Genomic DNA, 16,638 nt, shown 5'->3' with positions numbered 1-16,638 from the left:
ATAGAAACTCTGATATTCAATGTTAACCCTAGGCTAAGAAATTGTAAATCTGATATTGATAAAGTCAGGGGAGAGCTCAGGGTCTTTACAGAATTGCTTGTGAGCCAGAAGGAGAAGTTACTTCCCCTGAGAACCAAAACCATTCCCAAACCTCCACCATCCACAGGGTCATAGGTCAGAACCTACTGTGCTCTGCTCCAAAGACATCCCGGCCCAACTGCAAACTTGTCAATCAAGATGAAGTTGGGAAGCTAACTAATAGAAAATATGCATACATTGGAGCAAAAATTTCCAGAAACTTTCTCATTTGAATCTTGACAACCTGTGCTTATTAATGGCCAGGCCTCACTGTATCCAAGTTTGCAAGTATATCTTGATTTACTTTCTGAACTTTACCAAATGTTTTTGGCTCAATTATGAATGACAACAGTAAATGCGTAACCAGTGCAGTTTATCATATGTGAAGTTGACATGTGTTTTCTCTCTCAAGAACATGACAACAACGAATATGATGAACAGGAGAACACAAGGGGGCTTGTCTACATTTTGTAGATTGTCGAATTCTTTTAACTCAAGTATTTTAATTCATTAGTAAATTTACTATGAGGCAACACTTGTTCTTTTCCACCTTCTACATTTAATAAGATTACACGTGTATGCCAAAAACTGAAAAAGTAAACACAATCTCAGAAGATACTTTGGCATCTGACACTTTACCCTTCATAGAATGATGCCCAAAGTCCATCCTCCCTTTCCACAAGTACTGTCCCAGGCTAGTTCACCCCTCCTACCTTGCCAATGCCTGAATTTTGGCAGCATGTCGTTCATCTTGCTCTTGTAGTTTTTTTTTCTGGTTGTCAATTTCTTGCCTGAGTGCTGCAGAATGTTCCATCTCACCATCAAGTAAGTTTCGCAGTGATCTGGAAAAAAAGGTGTTCCACCTGTTACACTAGACCAATGAAGAAATCTAGTGCTCCAAGTGCAAGCTACAGAAGTTCTAAAATACCATACAATTTATCTAAATGATGGAAGTCCTCAGCATTATGCCATTTACACATTATACAACATTATATTATTACAATAATAGTACTTTTTAAGATATTCTACACACCTTAAGGAAATATTCTCCACAGGCTGAATTAACCACACTAAATTGCTATGATCCCCTCACCAGGCTTTCTTGGCAGTGAGGAAATACAACTCAAAATTATTTATCTGGCGGTCTGCAGCATTTCTTCCAGAAAACTGAGAATTACAATTTTCATCTATTAAGAGAATGCGAAATATAAACTCCATCTGAATTTCTCCCTGGATAATCTTCCATCTATCAGCCTGTAAACTGAGAACTATTCACTCTTGGCAAAATAACTCCATCACCACTGTCTAACCTTTTCAGTCTGCATTCACCATCCTCCAATCCCCTCTAAACCTTCCTACACTTGAATAACGCCATCTCTGACGCCCTCTCTTATCCTGTGCTCTTGATCAACAGCGAGGTTTTCTCCAACTTCCTCTTTGCAGTCCTCATCACTCACATCTCCTACCTTCTTTCAAAATCACTCCTTTTAGTGTTCAGCTCTGATAAAAGGTTCTCCCCATTCACTTTTGGTTGAATTTTCAAATTACTGACAACAGAGATATTGACCACAGTACTTTTGAAATTCTTAATTTGCTGAAATTGTAGTTTATATGACTTAACATGCTCTTTTTCTCTTGGATGACCTCAGAATGTGTGCCATTTTGGTTGGGGAGAGTTTGATCATTGAGCTACATCCGGCAATGGATGGTTAGGCCAAATGTGTCATGAATGCTTAAGTTACAGACTTAGAAAGTCATGATCGGAGTATATCAGGGATCAATAGGTATTAAAGGCCACGATTAATTTACTAAACATAGGAATTAGCAGCGGGAGTCTCAGCTTTTTCCCAAAACAAAAGGGTAAATTATTACTTAAAAGGAAAACAGTTCAAAATGTGTCAGTGCATCTGGGCATCTTTGTGCATGAATTGCAGAAAGTGTAGAAACAGGTGCAGCATGTAATAAGACAGGCAAAAGGAATTCTGTCATTTATTGCAAAAGGACTGGATTTAAAAAGTAAAGAAGTGTTCTTATAATTATATAAGGCATTGGTGAGACCACACCTGGAATATTGGGACCAGTTTTGGTCTCCTTACTTGAGGAAAGATGTAGTGGCACTGGAGGCAGTTCAGAGGAAATTCACCAGGTTGATTCCAGAGATGAAAGGGCTATCAAACGAACAGCGGTTGAATAACTTGGGCTTATACTCACTGGAGTTTAGAAGAATGAAGGGAAGATCTAAGTTAGGTAGCTAAAATACTAAAGGGGTCTGATAAGATGAATGTTGAACAAATGTTCCCCCTTCTGGGACAGTCTCAAACAAGAGGTTATAGGTATTGAGTGAGAGAAGGTAGGTTCAAACTGAAATAAGGAGAAACTACTACAGGTCATTCTTCTGTAACATGTGGTTCATTAACGGAAATTCACTGTCATGCAATTGATGAATTGGGGACACTGTTTCTAAAACACAAACTTTTAAAATGTGTGTTGGCTGTAATGCTATTATATCGCCAACACTTTAAGCGCTGTTTCTAAAGCACAATTTTTCTATCATGCAGGGTTGCACAAGAACACAACCATTGCATTATAGAAGAACTACCCAGAGGGTAGTGAATCTCTGGAACTCACGGTGCCAGAATGTAGTGGAGGTAGAATCAACCCACAGACTCAAGAAAGAAATGAGTATGTTCTGATGAAAAGGCAGATAATGGGCTATAGGGAGCAGACAGGAAAGTGGAGTTGAGACCAGGATAAGATTAGCCATGTTAATGTTAAATGGCAGAGCAGGCTCGAAGGGTTGAATTGTCTACTCCCGCTGCTAATTCCTATGTTTAGTAAATTAATCGTGGCCTTTAATACCTATTGATCCCTGATATACTCCGATCATGACTTTCTAAGTCTGTAACTTAAGCATTCATGACACATTTGGCCTAACCATCCATTGCTGGATGTAGCTCAATGATCAAACTCTCCCCAACCAAAATGGCACACATTCTGAGGTCATCCAAGAGAAAAAGAGCATGTTAAGTCATATAAACTACAGCAGAATGACCCCTGAATACCTTCCATTGTCACTTTCATCCTCACCTCCAGCAAGTGTGATAGATTTTTTTTTACCATCAACATAGAGATCACCCACTCAGCTGAATCCACCACTTCTCCCAACCTGCTGTTTGTAGTTACTCCATACAGGAGATCTGCTGTCACAGGACAACTTACTCAACTGCTTAGGTCATTCTGACACATCCACTGTAGCTGATCTGTGACAACTCTATCACATCTGTCATTCAACAACACTGATATCAGTGCCCATCCTTCTGCTGTCCTACACTTTACAACTTTCTAGAAGAGATAGCTGTAGCTTTTTAGCTCTGAACAAAATAATGACATTTTCTTTTCTGGATGTCACTTCTTGACATTCTTCTCTTGCAATTTTAAGTAGCTCCTCTTTTGTCTTGAGGTCTGTACTGTATATAGAACTTTTATCATTTTATCTTAGTTCACCTTATACAGGCCTCTATATTTCTTCCACAGATCTTATTGTCCAAGCTCCCGAGACACAGAGCAAAGTGGATAATATGTATTACCTTAAATTTCTCCAACTGAAACCAAATCTTGCTCAGTGTACACTCGCTTCTGACCTTAATTCCCATTTCTCATTTGTCCCCGTCTGCCCCTTGATATCACCACATTGTATTTTCTGCTCCTCCAACTATTCCCACAAAACTGCTGGCCAGCCAAGTTCCATTCCTAAACACGTAGTGATATAATAAATTCACCCCAGCAAACCACAAAATGCACCTTCACAGCACCTAAAACATAGCAAACTATTCCAAGTTTAATTAGGGTCCTGATAAGGAGCAGGCTATTGAAACAAAAACTGACAACACTAATGAAGGTGCAATCAGAACAGTAGATGAAATGCTAGGTTAGCAGGTTTTAAAAAACATTTTAAAGCAATGAAGAGAGTTAGAATGACAAAGAAGCTCAGGAAGGGCCTTCTAGAATTAGGGCCTAAGTGGTTGAATGCATGACCACCAACTGTGAGCCAAATAGTTGGGGCAGACGCAACAGTCCAGGATTGCAGAAAGGGATAATTTGAAACTAATTTCCACTTTAAATAAAACCAAACTAAAAATTAGAATGCCCTAAAAGTTTCAGTGGGTAAACACGTTGCTGACCTGGTATGGTAATGGTGAATATAGACTAGGGAAATCCCAGGTTTGAACCCTTATCTGAACTGAATTAGATCATCGCATCTGAGATGGCAGTAGGCAACACAGATGCTTTCATTGGCTCAAAGGCTACAAGGTAAAAAGCAGAAAAAAAATCAGTATTCCAATTCTCATTTCCTGTCTAGTAAACCTTGCTAAAATAGAACTCCTATTGGATTACACAGGCTTACACAGAGTCTTTCAGATTTGAAACAGGCCATTCAGTCCAACCAATCACTGCCAGCATTAGTGCACCACACAAGCCTTTTTCTCAATGCCAATTATATAACCCAGCTGGGGAAGGCAAAAACCATCATGGGAGGTGAAAGCATAGAGATAATGTCACTCGGCTAGTAATCTAGAGGCCCAGGTTTGGAGGCCATATTCAAATCCCACATCCCACCTTAGCAGCTCGCTGAATTTACATTCAATTAATAAATTTGAACAATAAAACTATTCTCAGGTTGGTGATCATGAAACTATCTTTGATAATCATAAAACCCATCAGGTTCACTCACGTACTTTAGGGGAGGAATTCTGCTGTTCATACCTATGTGCTAAACCACCTACTTCAATAACATTTATGGATGGACAGCAAATGTGAAAGAGGTCAGCAATCACAGAAAGATTGCAAAAAAGAACTGGTGAGATTTAGGACCTAGGTCAGAGTTTTGCATGAGTAGAAGCTTCTGAAGGATGCAAAATGGGAGGTGAGGCATGCGAGCACTGATCTATCACAGCCTAGAGTGACAAAAGATGCTGTGAAGTATAAACTATTCCTGTAGTTCTAGGTAGTAGCTATTTCTTAACTCTGTACTAAGCACTAGAAATGACATTCACATTTCTCTAAGGACATGAAATGTCTCAAAGTAACTAAAAATAGGAGAAATGAAAATAATATTACTTAAAGAGTTAAAGGAACAATGTAGGCAAAAACTATTCATTTAGATTCAACCTATTAACTGCAAATCTGTCTCAAATTGCACTGTGCAATACTGTAATGCATTTCAATCTAAACTTTACATTCCATCGGTATGCCTGACACAATTTTCAATAACAGTCTAAATAATATGCTGCATGTGTAATTGCGTAATTTAAACTTAAATCTGTTTTAATAGGCCGTTGGGTTTTACCTGAATGTGATAATACTATGGCTTTGAGGAATGTATTTTGTCCTGGTGTTTCTTTAATGAAGAAAGGTTGCAACAGAGATCCCAGGCAGCCTGCTCCAAAGCCACGAACGTAAACAGGTTGCAAGACCTTGGGTTTATTGAGGTTGGAACAATAGAAGCAGCATGAATGGATGGAGCGAACTCCCATAGGACCAGGGTTCGTAATTTTAGTTTTTCAGTAGCAGGGGTGTTGATGCCTGGTGTGGACACTGCAACACAGCTCTCTCTCTCTCCCTCTCACATACACACAAGAATTGCATATGAGACAACCTATTTTACGGAATTCACCTTTGTCAAGGATGCATTTATCAGATGTTATGATATTGGAACAGTTACTCTTTAGTAGTTAAATAATCTATTATTATATTACGCTTTCCAACAGAATTAAGTTATTCCAATTTCTTCTTTCTTATGTTATATTTTAACTTGGTAAGGTCCAAGGGAGTGTTGCTCAACAAAGAGATCTTGGAGTGCAAGCTCATGGCTCCACAGGATAGCGAAGAAAGCATTTGGTATGCTTTCCTTTATTGGTCACAGCACTGAGTACAGGAGTTGAGAGGTCATGTTGCGGCTGTACAGGACATTGATTAGGCCACTGTTGGAATATTGTGTGCAATTCTGGTCTCCTTCCTATTAGAAGGATGTTGTGAAACTTGAAAGGGTTCAGAAAAAAATTACAACGATGTTGCCAGGGATGGAGGATTTGAGCTATAGGGAGCGTTTGAATCGGCTGTGGCTGTTTTCTCAGGAGAGTCGGACGTTGAGGGGTGACCTGATAGAGATTTATAAAATCATGAGGGGCATGGATAGGTAAATGGACAAGGTCCTTTCCCTGGGGTGGGGGAGTCCAGAACTCGAGGGCATTGGTTTAGGGTGAGAGGGAAAAGAAATAAAAGAGACCTAAGGGGCAACCTTTTCATGCAGAGGGTGGTGCGTGTGTGGAATGAGCTGCCAGAGGAAGTGGTGGAGGTTAGTACAATTGCAACATTTAAAAGGCATCTGGATGGGTATATGAATAGGAAGAGTTTGGAGGAATATGGGCCGGGTGCTGGCAGGTAGAATTAGATTGGGTTAGGATATCTGATCAGCATGAACGAGTTGGACCAAAGGGTCTGTTTCCGTGCTGAACATCTCTATGACTCCACAACTATAATGTACGAATAAAATGCATTTTGCTTCAAGATTGACCAATTGAATTGCAACCAGAAAGAAACCCCTGGCACTTGCCTTCAAAAGAAGAAAAACGTTAGGGTCTAGGCTGTCTTCATAATATATTTTAATGGGGTTTGGTCTGGTCCATAACACTGACTTTTACATTTTATGTTCTGATACATAATTGTGCAGAGCTTGATTTTTTTTTATTTAATCATGGCACACTGGTTGGCCAGCATTTATTGCTCTGATTGCGCTTGAACTGAGTGGCTTACTCGGCCATTTCAGAGGGCAACTGCGAGTCAACTACACTGCTGAGAGTCTGGTCTCGCATGTAGGCCAGACCAGGTGAGGATGGCAGATTTCCTTCCCTGAAGGACAACAGTGAGCCAGATGAGTTCTTCTGATAATCAGCAATGGTTTCACAGCATCAGTAGATTCTTAATTCCAGATTTTTTTAAAAATTGGATTTAAATTCTACTATTCCTGGGTCCCCAGAAGTTAGCTCCGTTTCTGGATTAATAGTTTAGCAATAATACCACTAGGCCATTGAATTTAAATTAATCACATAGCAGAGAAAAAGCTCTCTCCCAGCACAAATACTAGAGAACAATTGTGTTCGAGGACTAACTAATCCAAGGCACAGACAGAAGTTCCTGTGGCCAGACGCGAAAAATCAGAAAGGTGTGTTGCTTCCCTGGTGCCAGGATCAAAGATGTCTCAGCGAGGATGCAGAATGTTCACAAGGGAGAGAGGGACCAGCAGGAGGTCATTGTACACATTGGGACCTATGACATAGGAAGGGAAAAGGATGAAGTTCTGAAGGGAGAATATAGAGAGTTAGGCAGGAATTTTAAAAGCAGATCCTCAAGAGTAATAATATCTGGAGCATTTCCGGTGCTGCGAGCTAGTGAGGATAGGAATAGGAGGATAGAGCAGATAAATGCTTGGCTGAGGAGCTGGTGCATGGGAGAAGGATTCACATTTTTGGATCACTGGAATCTCTTTCGGGGTAGAAGTGACCTGTACAAGAAGGACGGATTGCACCTGAATTGGAAGGGTTTGGAAGGATAAGGGCCAGCTGCTTAGATTAGATTGGGTTGGGATATATGGTTGGCATGGACAGGTTGGACCAAAGGGTCTGTTTCCGTGCTGTACATCTCTATGATTCTTTAACTCCATAACTATAATGTACGAATAAAATGTATTTTGCTTCAAGATTGATCAACCATATACTTGACTAATATACTGGCAGGGAGATTTGCTAGAGCTGCTCAGGAGGATTTAAATTATTAAGGTGGGGGGTGGGACCCAGAGAGATAGTGAGGAAAGAGATCAATCTGAGACAGGTACAGTTGATATCAAAAGCCAGTCAAACAGTCAGGGCAGGCAGGGAAAAAGCAGAGAACAAGACAGAAATTAAACTACATTTATTTTAATGCAAGAGGCCGAAAAGGGAAGGCAGATTAACTCAGGGCATGGTTAGGAAGATGGGACTGGGATATCATAGCAATTACTGAAACGTGGCTCAGGGATGAACAGGATACAATGTTTCAGGATACAAATGCTACAGGAAGGACAGAAAGGGAGGCAAGAGGTGTGGGGGAAGAGGCGTCTTTGATAAGGGATAGCATTAAAGCTGTACTCAGAGAGGATATTCCCGAAAATACATCCAGGGAAATTATTTGGGTTGAACTGAGAAATAAGAAAGAGATGATCACCTTATTGGGATTGTATTATAGCTGGATGACTCAAGAAATTGAGGATTTGGTTAAGAAAAAGAAGAGAGCATATGTCAGGTATCGACAGGATAGATTGAGTGAATCCTTAAAGAGTATAAAGGCAGTAGGAGTATACTTAACAGGGAGATCAGGAGGGCAAAAGGGGGATATGAGATAGGTTTGGAAAATCGGTTTAAGGAAAATCCAAAGAAGTTTTACAAATACATTAAGGACGAAAGGGTAACTAGGGAGAGAATAGGTGGAATGGGACTATTTGACGCCTCCCTTTTGGTGCTGATCATTTGGCCCCGCCGTTTTGGCTCTAAACTGTTTTGGCGCTCATTACTTTGGCGCTGAACTGTTTTGGCGCCAATTCAGAATAAAAAAGTCTTGTAGAGCCCGTAAGAAATTTGTTTTTATTGCATTTTAAGAAATAAATCTAATTTTTTTTATTCATTATTTTTAACCTATTCATCATAAAAACAAATTTCTACATTTTGCTACATTTATCAAACACATATAAATAACCATCGTGTGAAAATTTTGGTTTGTCTCTCTTGCTTAGAATGTTTTCAGCCATTTCTGTTATGGGCTTTACAAGAAAATAGAAAGAAAATTGTATTACAGCTTTCCAATGTGAAGACAAAAGGGCTTAAGTATCATCAAGGTAGTAGATGACTATTAACAATTGTTAAATGAGAAAATGATTACAAAATGAGATTTGAATCTACAGTGTGTCATTACAGCTTTGGCTATCAACCCTTGCTAGTTGAGAAAATTACATCGGGTTGTTAGTTATCCTCTCTTCTTTAACCAAACAAGACTTTTTTTTAATTCTGAATTGGCGCCAAAACAGCTCAGTGCCAAAGTAATGAGTGCCAAAACTGTTTAGAGCCAAAATGGCAGGGCCAAATGATCGGCGCCAAAACATACCCGACCCGAGAATAGGGCCCCTCAAAGATCAGCAAGGTGGCTTTTGTGTGGAACCACAGGAGATGGGCGAGATACTAAATGAATATTCTGCATCAGTGTTTACTGTGGAAAAGGGCATGGAAGGTATAGAATGTAGGGAAATACATGGACACATCTTGAAAAATGTCCATATTACAGAGGAGGAATTGCTGGATATCCTGAAATGCACAAACATGGTTAAAAGCCCAGGACCTGATCAGGAGTAGCCTTGAACACTGGGAAGTGATTGCTGGGCCCCTTGCTGTGATATTTGTATAATTGATAGTCACAGATGAGGTGCCGAAAGACTGGAGGTTGGCTAACGTGGTGCCACTGTTTAAGAAGGGTGGTAAGGACAAGTCAGGGAACTATAGATCAGTGAGCCTGGCATCAGTGGTGGGCAAGTTGTTGGAGGGAATCCTGAGGGACAGGATGTACATGTATTTAGAAAGGCAAGGACTGATCAGGAATAGTCAACATGGCTGTGTGCGTGGGAAATCATGTATTTGAAGTAACAAAGAAGATTGATGAGGGCAGAGTGGTGGGCATGATCTATATGGACACCAGTATAGCGTTTGACAAGGTTCCCCATGGGAAACTGGTTAGCAAGGTTAGAACTCATGGAATACAGGGAGAACTAGCCATTTGTATACAAAACTGGCTCAAAGTTGGAAAACAGAGGTGGTGAAGGGTTGTTTTCCAGTCTGGAGGCCTATGACCAGTGGAGTGCCACAAGGATCAGTGCTGGGTTCTCTACTTTTCGTCATTTATAGAAATGATTTGGATGCGAGCATAAGAGGTATAGTTAGTAAGTTTGCAGATGGCATCAAAATTGGAGGTGCAGTGGACAGCGAAGAAGGTTACTTCAGGTTACAACAGAACATTGATCAGATGGGCCAATGGGCTGAGAAGTGGCAGATGGAGTTAATTTAAATAAGTGTGAGGTGCTGCATTTTGGGAAAGCAAATCTTACAGGACTTATACACTTAATGCTAAGGTCCTAGAGTGTGTTGCTGAATAAAGAGACCTTGGAGTACAGGTTCATAGCTCTTTGAAAGTGGAGTCGCAGGTAGATAGGATAGTGAAGAAGGCATTTGGTATGCTTTCCTTTATTGGTCAGAGTATTGAGTACAGGAGTTGGGAGGTCATGTTGCGGTTGTACAAGACATTGTTTAGGCCACTGTTGGAATATTGCGTGCAATTCCGGTCTCCTTCCCATTGGAAGGATGTTGTGAAACTTGAAAGGGCTCAGAAAAGATTTACAAGAATGTTACCAGGGTTGGAGGATTTGAGCTATAGGGAGAGATTGAACAGGCTGGGGCTGTTTACCCTGGAGCATTTCAGGCTGAAGGGTGACCTTATAGAGGTTTATAAAATTATGAGGGGCATGGATAGGATAAATAGACAAAATCTCTTTCATGGGGTGAGGGCACAGATTTAGGGTGAGAGGGGAAAGATATAAGAGAGACCTTAAAGGCAACGTTTTCATGCAGAGGGTGATACGGGTATGGAATGAGCTGCCAGAGGAAGTGGAGGCGGCTGGTACAATTGCAACATTTAAAGGCATCTGAATAGGAAGGGTTGGAGGGATATGGGCCGGGTGCTGGCAGGTGGGACTAGATTAGATTGGGATATCTTGACAAGTTGGACCAAAGAGTCTGTTTCCATGTTGTACATCTCTATGACTCTCTACACAAAAGCAGTGAATGGGCAACAACATAAATGAAGATTCCTTCTCCCAGTTACTGTCAACGTACATAATTGAAACTGAATAATAGCAATTAGCTGCAAATGTTCTTTTTAAACAGTACAAGTGTAATAAATAAGATTTTACAAAGAAGAATCATGTATGTCACGCTAGGAAGCAGTGCCAAAGCCATAACAAAAGTTGTATACAATCCAGGAAAGAAAAGACATTTACCATTTTCCTGACATTTGTAAATTACACAAATAATTGCATGATCTTATCATATTGCAGATGCTCTGAACACTCAGGAGCTGTCAAAAAGGTAATTTCCACATTAAGTAGGACTAGACAAAAATTTAGCATGCCTTTGATTTTCAGTGGTAAACACATAGAGTCATAGAGGTGTACAGCACGGAACAGACCCTTCGGTCCAACCTGTCCATGCCAACCAGATATCCAACCCAATCTAGTCCCACCTGCGAGCACCCAGCCCATATCCCTCCAACCCTTCCTATTCATATACCCATCCAAATCCTCTTAAATGTTGCAACAGTACCAGCCTCCACCACTTCCTCTGGTAGCTCATTCCATACCCATACCACCCTCTGTGTGAAAAAGTTGCCCCTTAGGTCTCTTTTATATCTTTCCCCCCTCACCCTAAACCTATGCCCTCTATATCGTTGACAAAATGTAGCAAACGTCCACATAAACTACAGAAGTTGCAGGTTTGAACCTTTATCTGCTCTAAGTCAGATAATTTCATCTGAAATGACAGTGGCCAATTCAATTGTCCTCATTGACTCCAAGATCATGAGTTTAAAAGAAAAGCAAACAAGTGTTCCAACTCAGTTTCTGTCCAGTAAACCTTGCGAAAAGAAAAAATATTTTTGGTCGCACAATTTTTGATCCTGCCGAGGGGCGAGACAGACAGACAGACTGGGAGAGGGACAACAAGGGATATGGGGGGGGGGGGGGGGGAGGAGAGGGGGAGCGAGCGAGAGAGAGAGAGAGAGAGAGAGAGAGAGAGAGAGCGCGAGAGAGAGAGAGAGAGAGAGAAGCAGAATGGGAGTGAAATGCTGCAAACTGGAAGTGTGAGCTCACAATGGAAGAATACGGTTACATCGCTGTCATTAGGATAGCTTTTCTCATAATTTAAATTTCACCATTTGCCGTCATGGGATTTCAACCCCTGTTGCTCAGCGCATTCTGGCAAGTATCCCACTATCTGCTCATTAATGGAGTTGCTTTTCTTGAAAATTAACTCCACTCTTCCACCACAGTTTCAAATTTCAAATGTTTACTAACTTCTGTGCAGAACGGCTGGTCTTGGATTTTATATGCCTTTGGTCCCTGTGGTTTTATAAAGGTCTGTTTTGTCCTGGTTTATTTCAGAGAGAGAATGGGGGACAGGTGTCAAGCAGTCTTGAGAAGATAAACAATTGGTGAGGCCTTGGGGTTTTTATTTTCAAGTTGGAACAATAGAAACAGCCTGAGTGGGTGTGGTCAAGTTCTCACAGATCCAGGATTTTTAGTTAACTTTCAGCAGTTATTGCTGGGGTCTCAGCAGGATTGGAAGACCATGAAACTGTCCCAGCTGCTACACACTCTCTTTCAGAATTGTCTTTTGATGTTCTTTCCACCGAGATTGAAGAACTGTATGTGAGACAACTATTTTTTGCCAAGGATGTGTTTATGGGATGCAACCAAGTTGGAACATTTAATCAGTAACAGTCATTGTTTAGTAGTAAAATAATCTATTATCCTGCTAAGTGTTTCAACAGAGTTAAGTTATTCCAAATTCCTCTTTCTTTTGCTATGTTTTAACAATCGCAATTGAGTAATTGTGTTTCGCTTAACATCAAGTAATTTGACAAATCAAATTGCACCTGGAACACAGCACCTGGCATTTATTTTTAAAATAACAAAAAGTAAGTGTCTAGGCTACCTTCTTAATATAATTTGAGGGATGTCTGGGTTGGTCCATAAAAGTCCCCTTGCTGCCACTAGTACCTTTTAGGTGTACTTTTGACCAAGGCCTGCATGATCTGGTGTGGATAAGGATAGCCACCTTCCAAGCTAACTAGAAGAGTCCATTGTAGTAAACAAGATATAGTTTATTGCATCTCTGCAACTATTTACACGTATCCCATACCCTTATGACAACATTAGAGATATTAAAACGACCTGCTATTAGGTCTGACTCTTTAAAAATCTTTAGTTATTCTGCCCACCGATCCTCATTATTACAATAGGTGGTACTTGTCACACTCAATCAGTAATAAACATTTCATACTCATGGACAACAGCTTTGTACTTGACTCATAAACCAGCAAAAATAAATTCTATTTATCCAATCATTTCCTTCTAAAATCATAAAATCCTCAATCTAATTACCTCTTAACCTACTATATTCCAGGGAATACAGTCATACTTTATGTAACCTCTCTTCATAATACTACCTTTGGAATTCCTGGTAACACTGTAATAAATCTGCACAATGCTTCTCAGAAAATCAATGTTGTTTTTGAGGTGCATTAATATATGGATTAATCACAGCTTTGTTCAGCTGTTGTAAAACATCCTCCCCTTTATAGTCTAGTGCTCTAGTTGTAAATGCCAACATTTCATGAACTGTTTTGATTCCTTTTCATACCAGGGTACTACAATTTACTTGTCTACGAACCCCTAAATCACTGTGCATTTCCACTATTCCTAGTTTTTAGTACAAATCTTTTTATCAGTCAGAAATGACTAAGCTCACACATAACTATGTTGAAATTCATTTATCAAGATTTGCCCACTCACTTAATAGTGGGGGGACAAAAGGAGCTGGGCACCATAGTCCATACCTCTGTAGTCATCTCCAATAACCCCAACCTTCTACACTTGGTTTACATTACATTTGCGAAAACAATTTTACTTCCTGAATCCAAGACACAAGTGGAAAATCGTACTCAACATTTCACAAACTTTAAACATTTATGCATTTTAGCAGCAGCTACAGATACATTAAAGTTGCTAACATATCATGTAAAAACAAATTCTTCCAATAGAATCAACAGATCCAAGGATCATGAAAATAAATTATGTAATTGTATAATGACAAAATAACTTCACCAGTGAAGCACAAAGTTTAAATTGTACTCTTTATTGCACAGGGCTTTTGTGAGATCACATCTGCTTAACATTGGGCAGTTTTGATCTCCAGATTTTATTTATTATTGTCACATGTACCAAGATACAGTGAAAAGTATTGTTTTGTGAGCTAACCAGACAAATCATGCCTTACATAAATACATCAGAGTGAGAGAACAGAATACAGAATATAGTGTTACAGCTACAGAGAAAATGCAGAGAGAGATCAACTCTAATATATGAGAGGTCCATTCATAAGTCCGATATCAGTGGGGAAGAAGCTGTTCTTGAATCTGTTGGTAAATGTTTTCAAATGTTTATATTTTCTGTCTGATGGAAGATAATATAACTGAGGTCTTTGATTATGTTGGCTGCTTTCCCAAGGCAGCAGGAAGTGTAGATGGAGTCAATGGAAGGAAAGCTAGATTTTGTGATGTACTAAGCTGCGTACAGATTTATAACTTCTTCGGGATGGAAATACTTGCATTAATGATGTTATAGCAAAGTTCACTAAATTGATGTCTGGCATGAGGGTAATGTCCTATGATGATAGGGTGAGCAAATTGAGTCTATTTTCTATAGAGTTTGGAAGAATCAGATGTGAATATTAAAGATTCTAAAGTGTTTTGATAGGGCAGACTCTTGAGGAATTGTTTCTAACAATTGAGGAATCTAAAACCAGAGTGCAGCCTCAGAATATGGGGCCAATCATTTGGGACTGAATTGAGAAATAATTTCACTTAAAAGGTTGAGAATTTGGAATCCCCTGCCTCAGAGGGTTGTAGATACTCTATTGTTGAGTATATTTCAAGCTGGTACAGACAGATATTTGGTTTCTCAGGAAATCAACGGACATGAGGAGTGAGGAAAGAAGTAAAGTTGTAAATCATGATCAGTTTGATTGTACTTAATGGCAAGGCAAAGCTCAATGGGCCATGTGGTCTACTCTTGCTTAATGTATTAAGCAAAATGATTACATTTTGTAACATGTATCTACAAGTCCTTAGCAAATACAATTTAAACAGAGAGTACAATATCAATATTCTGTAATTTCAGTCAAAGCAGGAAATATAATTTTATGAATACACAAAGAGAACAGAAATAAGTTTTAATATCTTACCAAAGACTCTAGTGTTTCAGTTCATTTGCAAAAGTCAGAAATTACTGAAAAGCTACGCTCTGATCCATCAATATGTTCTTAACTCACTGCATGAAGATCAAACAATACCTGTTTTGCTCTTCCAATTCATCTTTTCTGTTCATCATGGCTACAATGGCTTGACGTAGTTCATCTGAGGAAGCAAACCTTATGTTAAAAGGTGTACTGAGAACACAACCAATACAAAAATAACTCCTTTTCAGTTGTCACAAGTTATTCAGCCAGAAACACTGGTATTTCACTTCGCCAATTATTTTCCAGAAGTCTAACTGAGAATGATTGTGCACTGGAGGACTGCAAAGAGGCTGAGATAATGCACATTTTCAAAAGATAAAGAAAACTAACTTGGAAAAATAAAAGCCAAATGCTCAAAACATCTTATTCTGGGTGGAGGGGGATGCAGAATAATTTGAGTTCATGAACTTTCGAAAGCCTTTGAAAGGTTTTCTCACTGGGGTTTGAAGAGTGGTGAACACTGAAGCACAGATTGTGGAGCAGAATAGAAAATTACATTAAAACAAGTTAGAGGTAAGCAACAAAGATTAGAAGGGCAGATCCTCAGTGTGACTGGAAGCAGATAGCAGTATTCCACCATGGTTTTGTTCAGTGGCCATTTCTGCTCTCTGCACACACCAAAGACAGAGACCTTGGTTAGAAAGAGTGCTATCCAAATTTGCAGAAATCATTAAAATAGAAGACAACATAATAGTCTTAAGGGCAAAAGGAACTATGATGACACAAGAATATGGATTTGGCAAAAAAAATGGTAAACAGAATTTCATGTGAGTTCATTAAGACTACAAACTATGGTTTAAAAACAAAACAGCTTTGAATGGAACAAGATCAGCAAGATTTCAGACTTCAGATTAACAAAGCAATAACAGCAATATCTGTAGTGCTTGAGATCAATAACAAGTGGAATATTCAGTTTTATGGTAATACTTAGAACACTCCAGCTAAAATATTTCACACATTATTAAGTACAGAAATCATGTTGAGGCAACAAAGAAGGTACAGCGCAGATTCACCAGAATGCCATTTGGTATGAGCAAATACAAATATGAAGACTTTAAAATTTAGGACTGCTTTTGTTCAAGCAATGGTGAGGAAGGGGGAGGCAATGATCTAGTGGTATTATCGCTCAATTGCTCATCCAGAAATTTAGCGAACGTTCTGGGGACCCAAGTTCAAATCTCACCACAGCAAATGTGATTTCAATTTTTAAAAATCCTGGAATTAAAAATCTCATGATAACCATGAATCCTTGTTGTTTGTCGGAAAAACCCATCTGGTTCACGAATGTCCTTTAGGGAGGGAAATCTGTCATCCTTACCTAGTCTGGCCTACATGTGACTCCAGACCCACGGCA

General features: G+C 39.5%; 1 protein-coding gene across 2 annotated transcripts in view; it reads right to left on the bottom strand.

Moving 5' to 3' along the window:
- snx29 (sorting nexin 29) overlaps positions 1 to 16,638 on the bottom strand; it is a 502,976-nt gene that overhangs the window by 366,466 nt on the left and 119,872 nt on the right. For both annotated transcript variants that reach the window (XM_087997616.1, XM_087997617.1), the window contains exons 12-13: positions 15,339 to 15,402; positions 792 to 920 (exon numbers count right to left, since the gene is read on the bottom strand). In XM_087997616.1, coding sequence (XP_087853742.1) covers positions 792 to 920; positions 15,339 to 15,402 — 193 coding nt within the window. The remainder of the gene's footprint in view (positions 1 to 791; positions 921 to 15,338; positions 15,403 to 16,638) is intronic.

Source organism: Chiloscyllium plagiosum, unplaced genomic scaffold (genome assembly GCF_037043375.1).
Source record: "Chiloscyllium plagiosum isolate Xiang-an unplaced genomic scaffold, Cpla_swu_hap1 HiC_scaffold_20, whole genome shotgun sequence".
Lineage (NCBI taxonomy): Eukaryota > Metazoa > Chordata > Chondrichthyes > Orectolobiformes > Hemiscylliidae > Chiloscyllium > Chiloscyllium plagiosum.
Note: the sequence above shows the minus strand (reverse complement) of the source record. Positions and strands in the feature narration are given on the sequence as shown.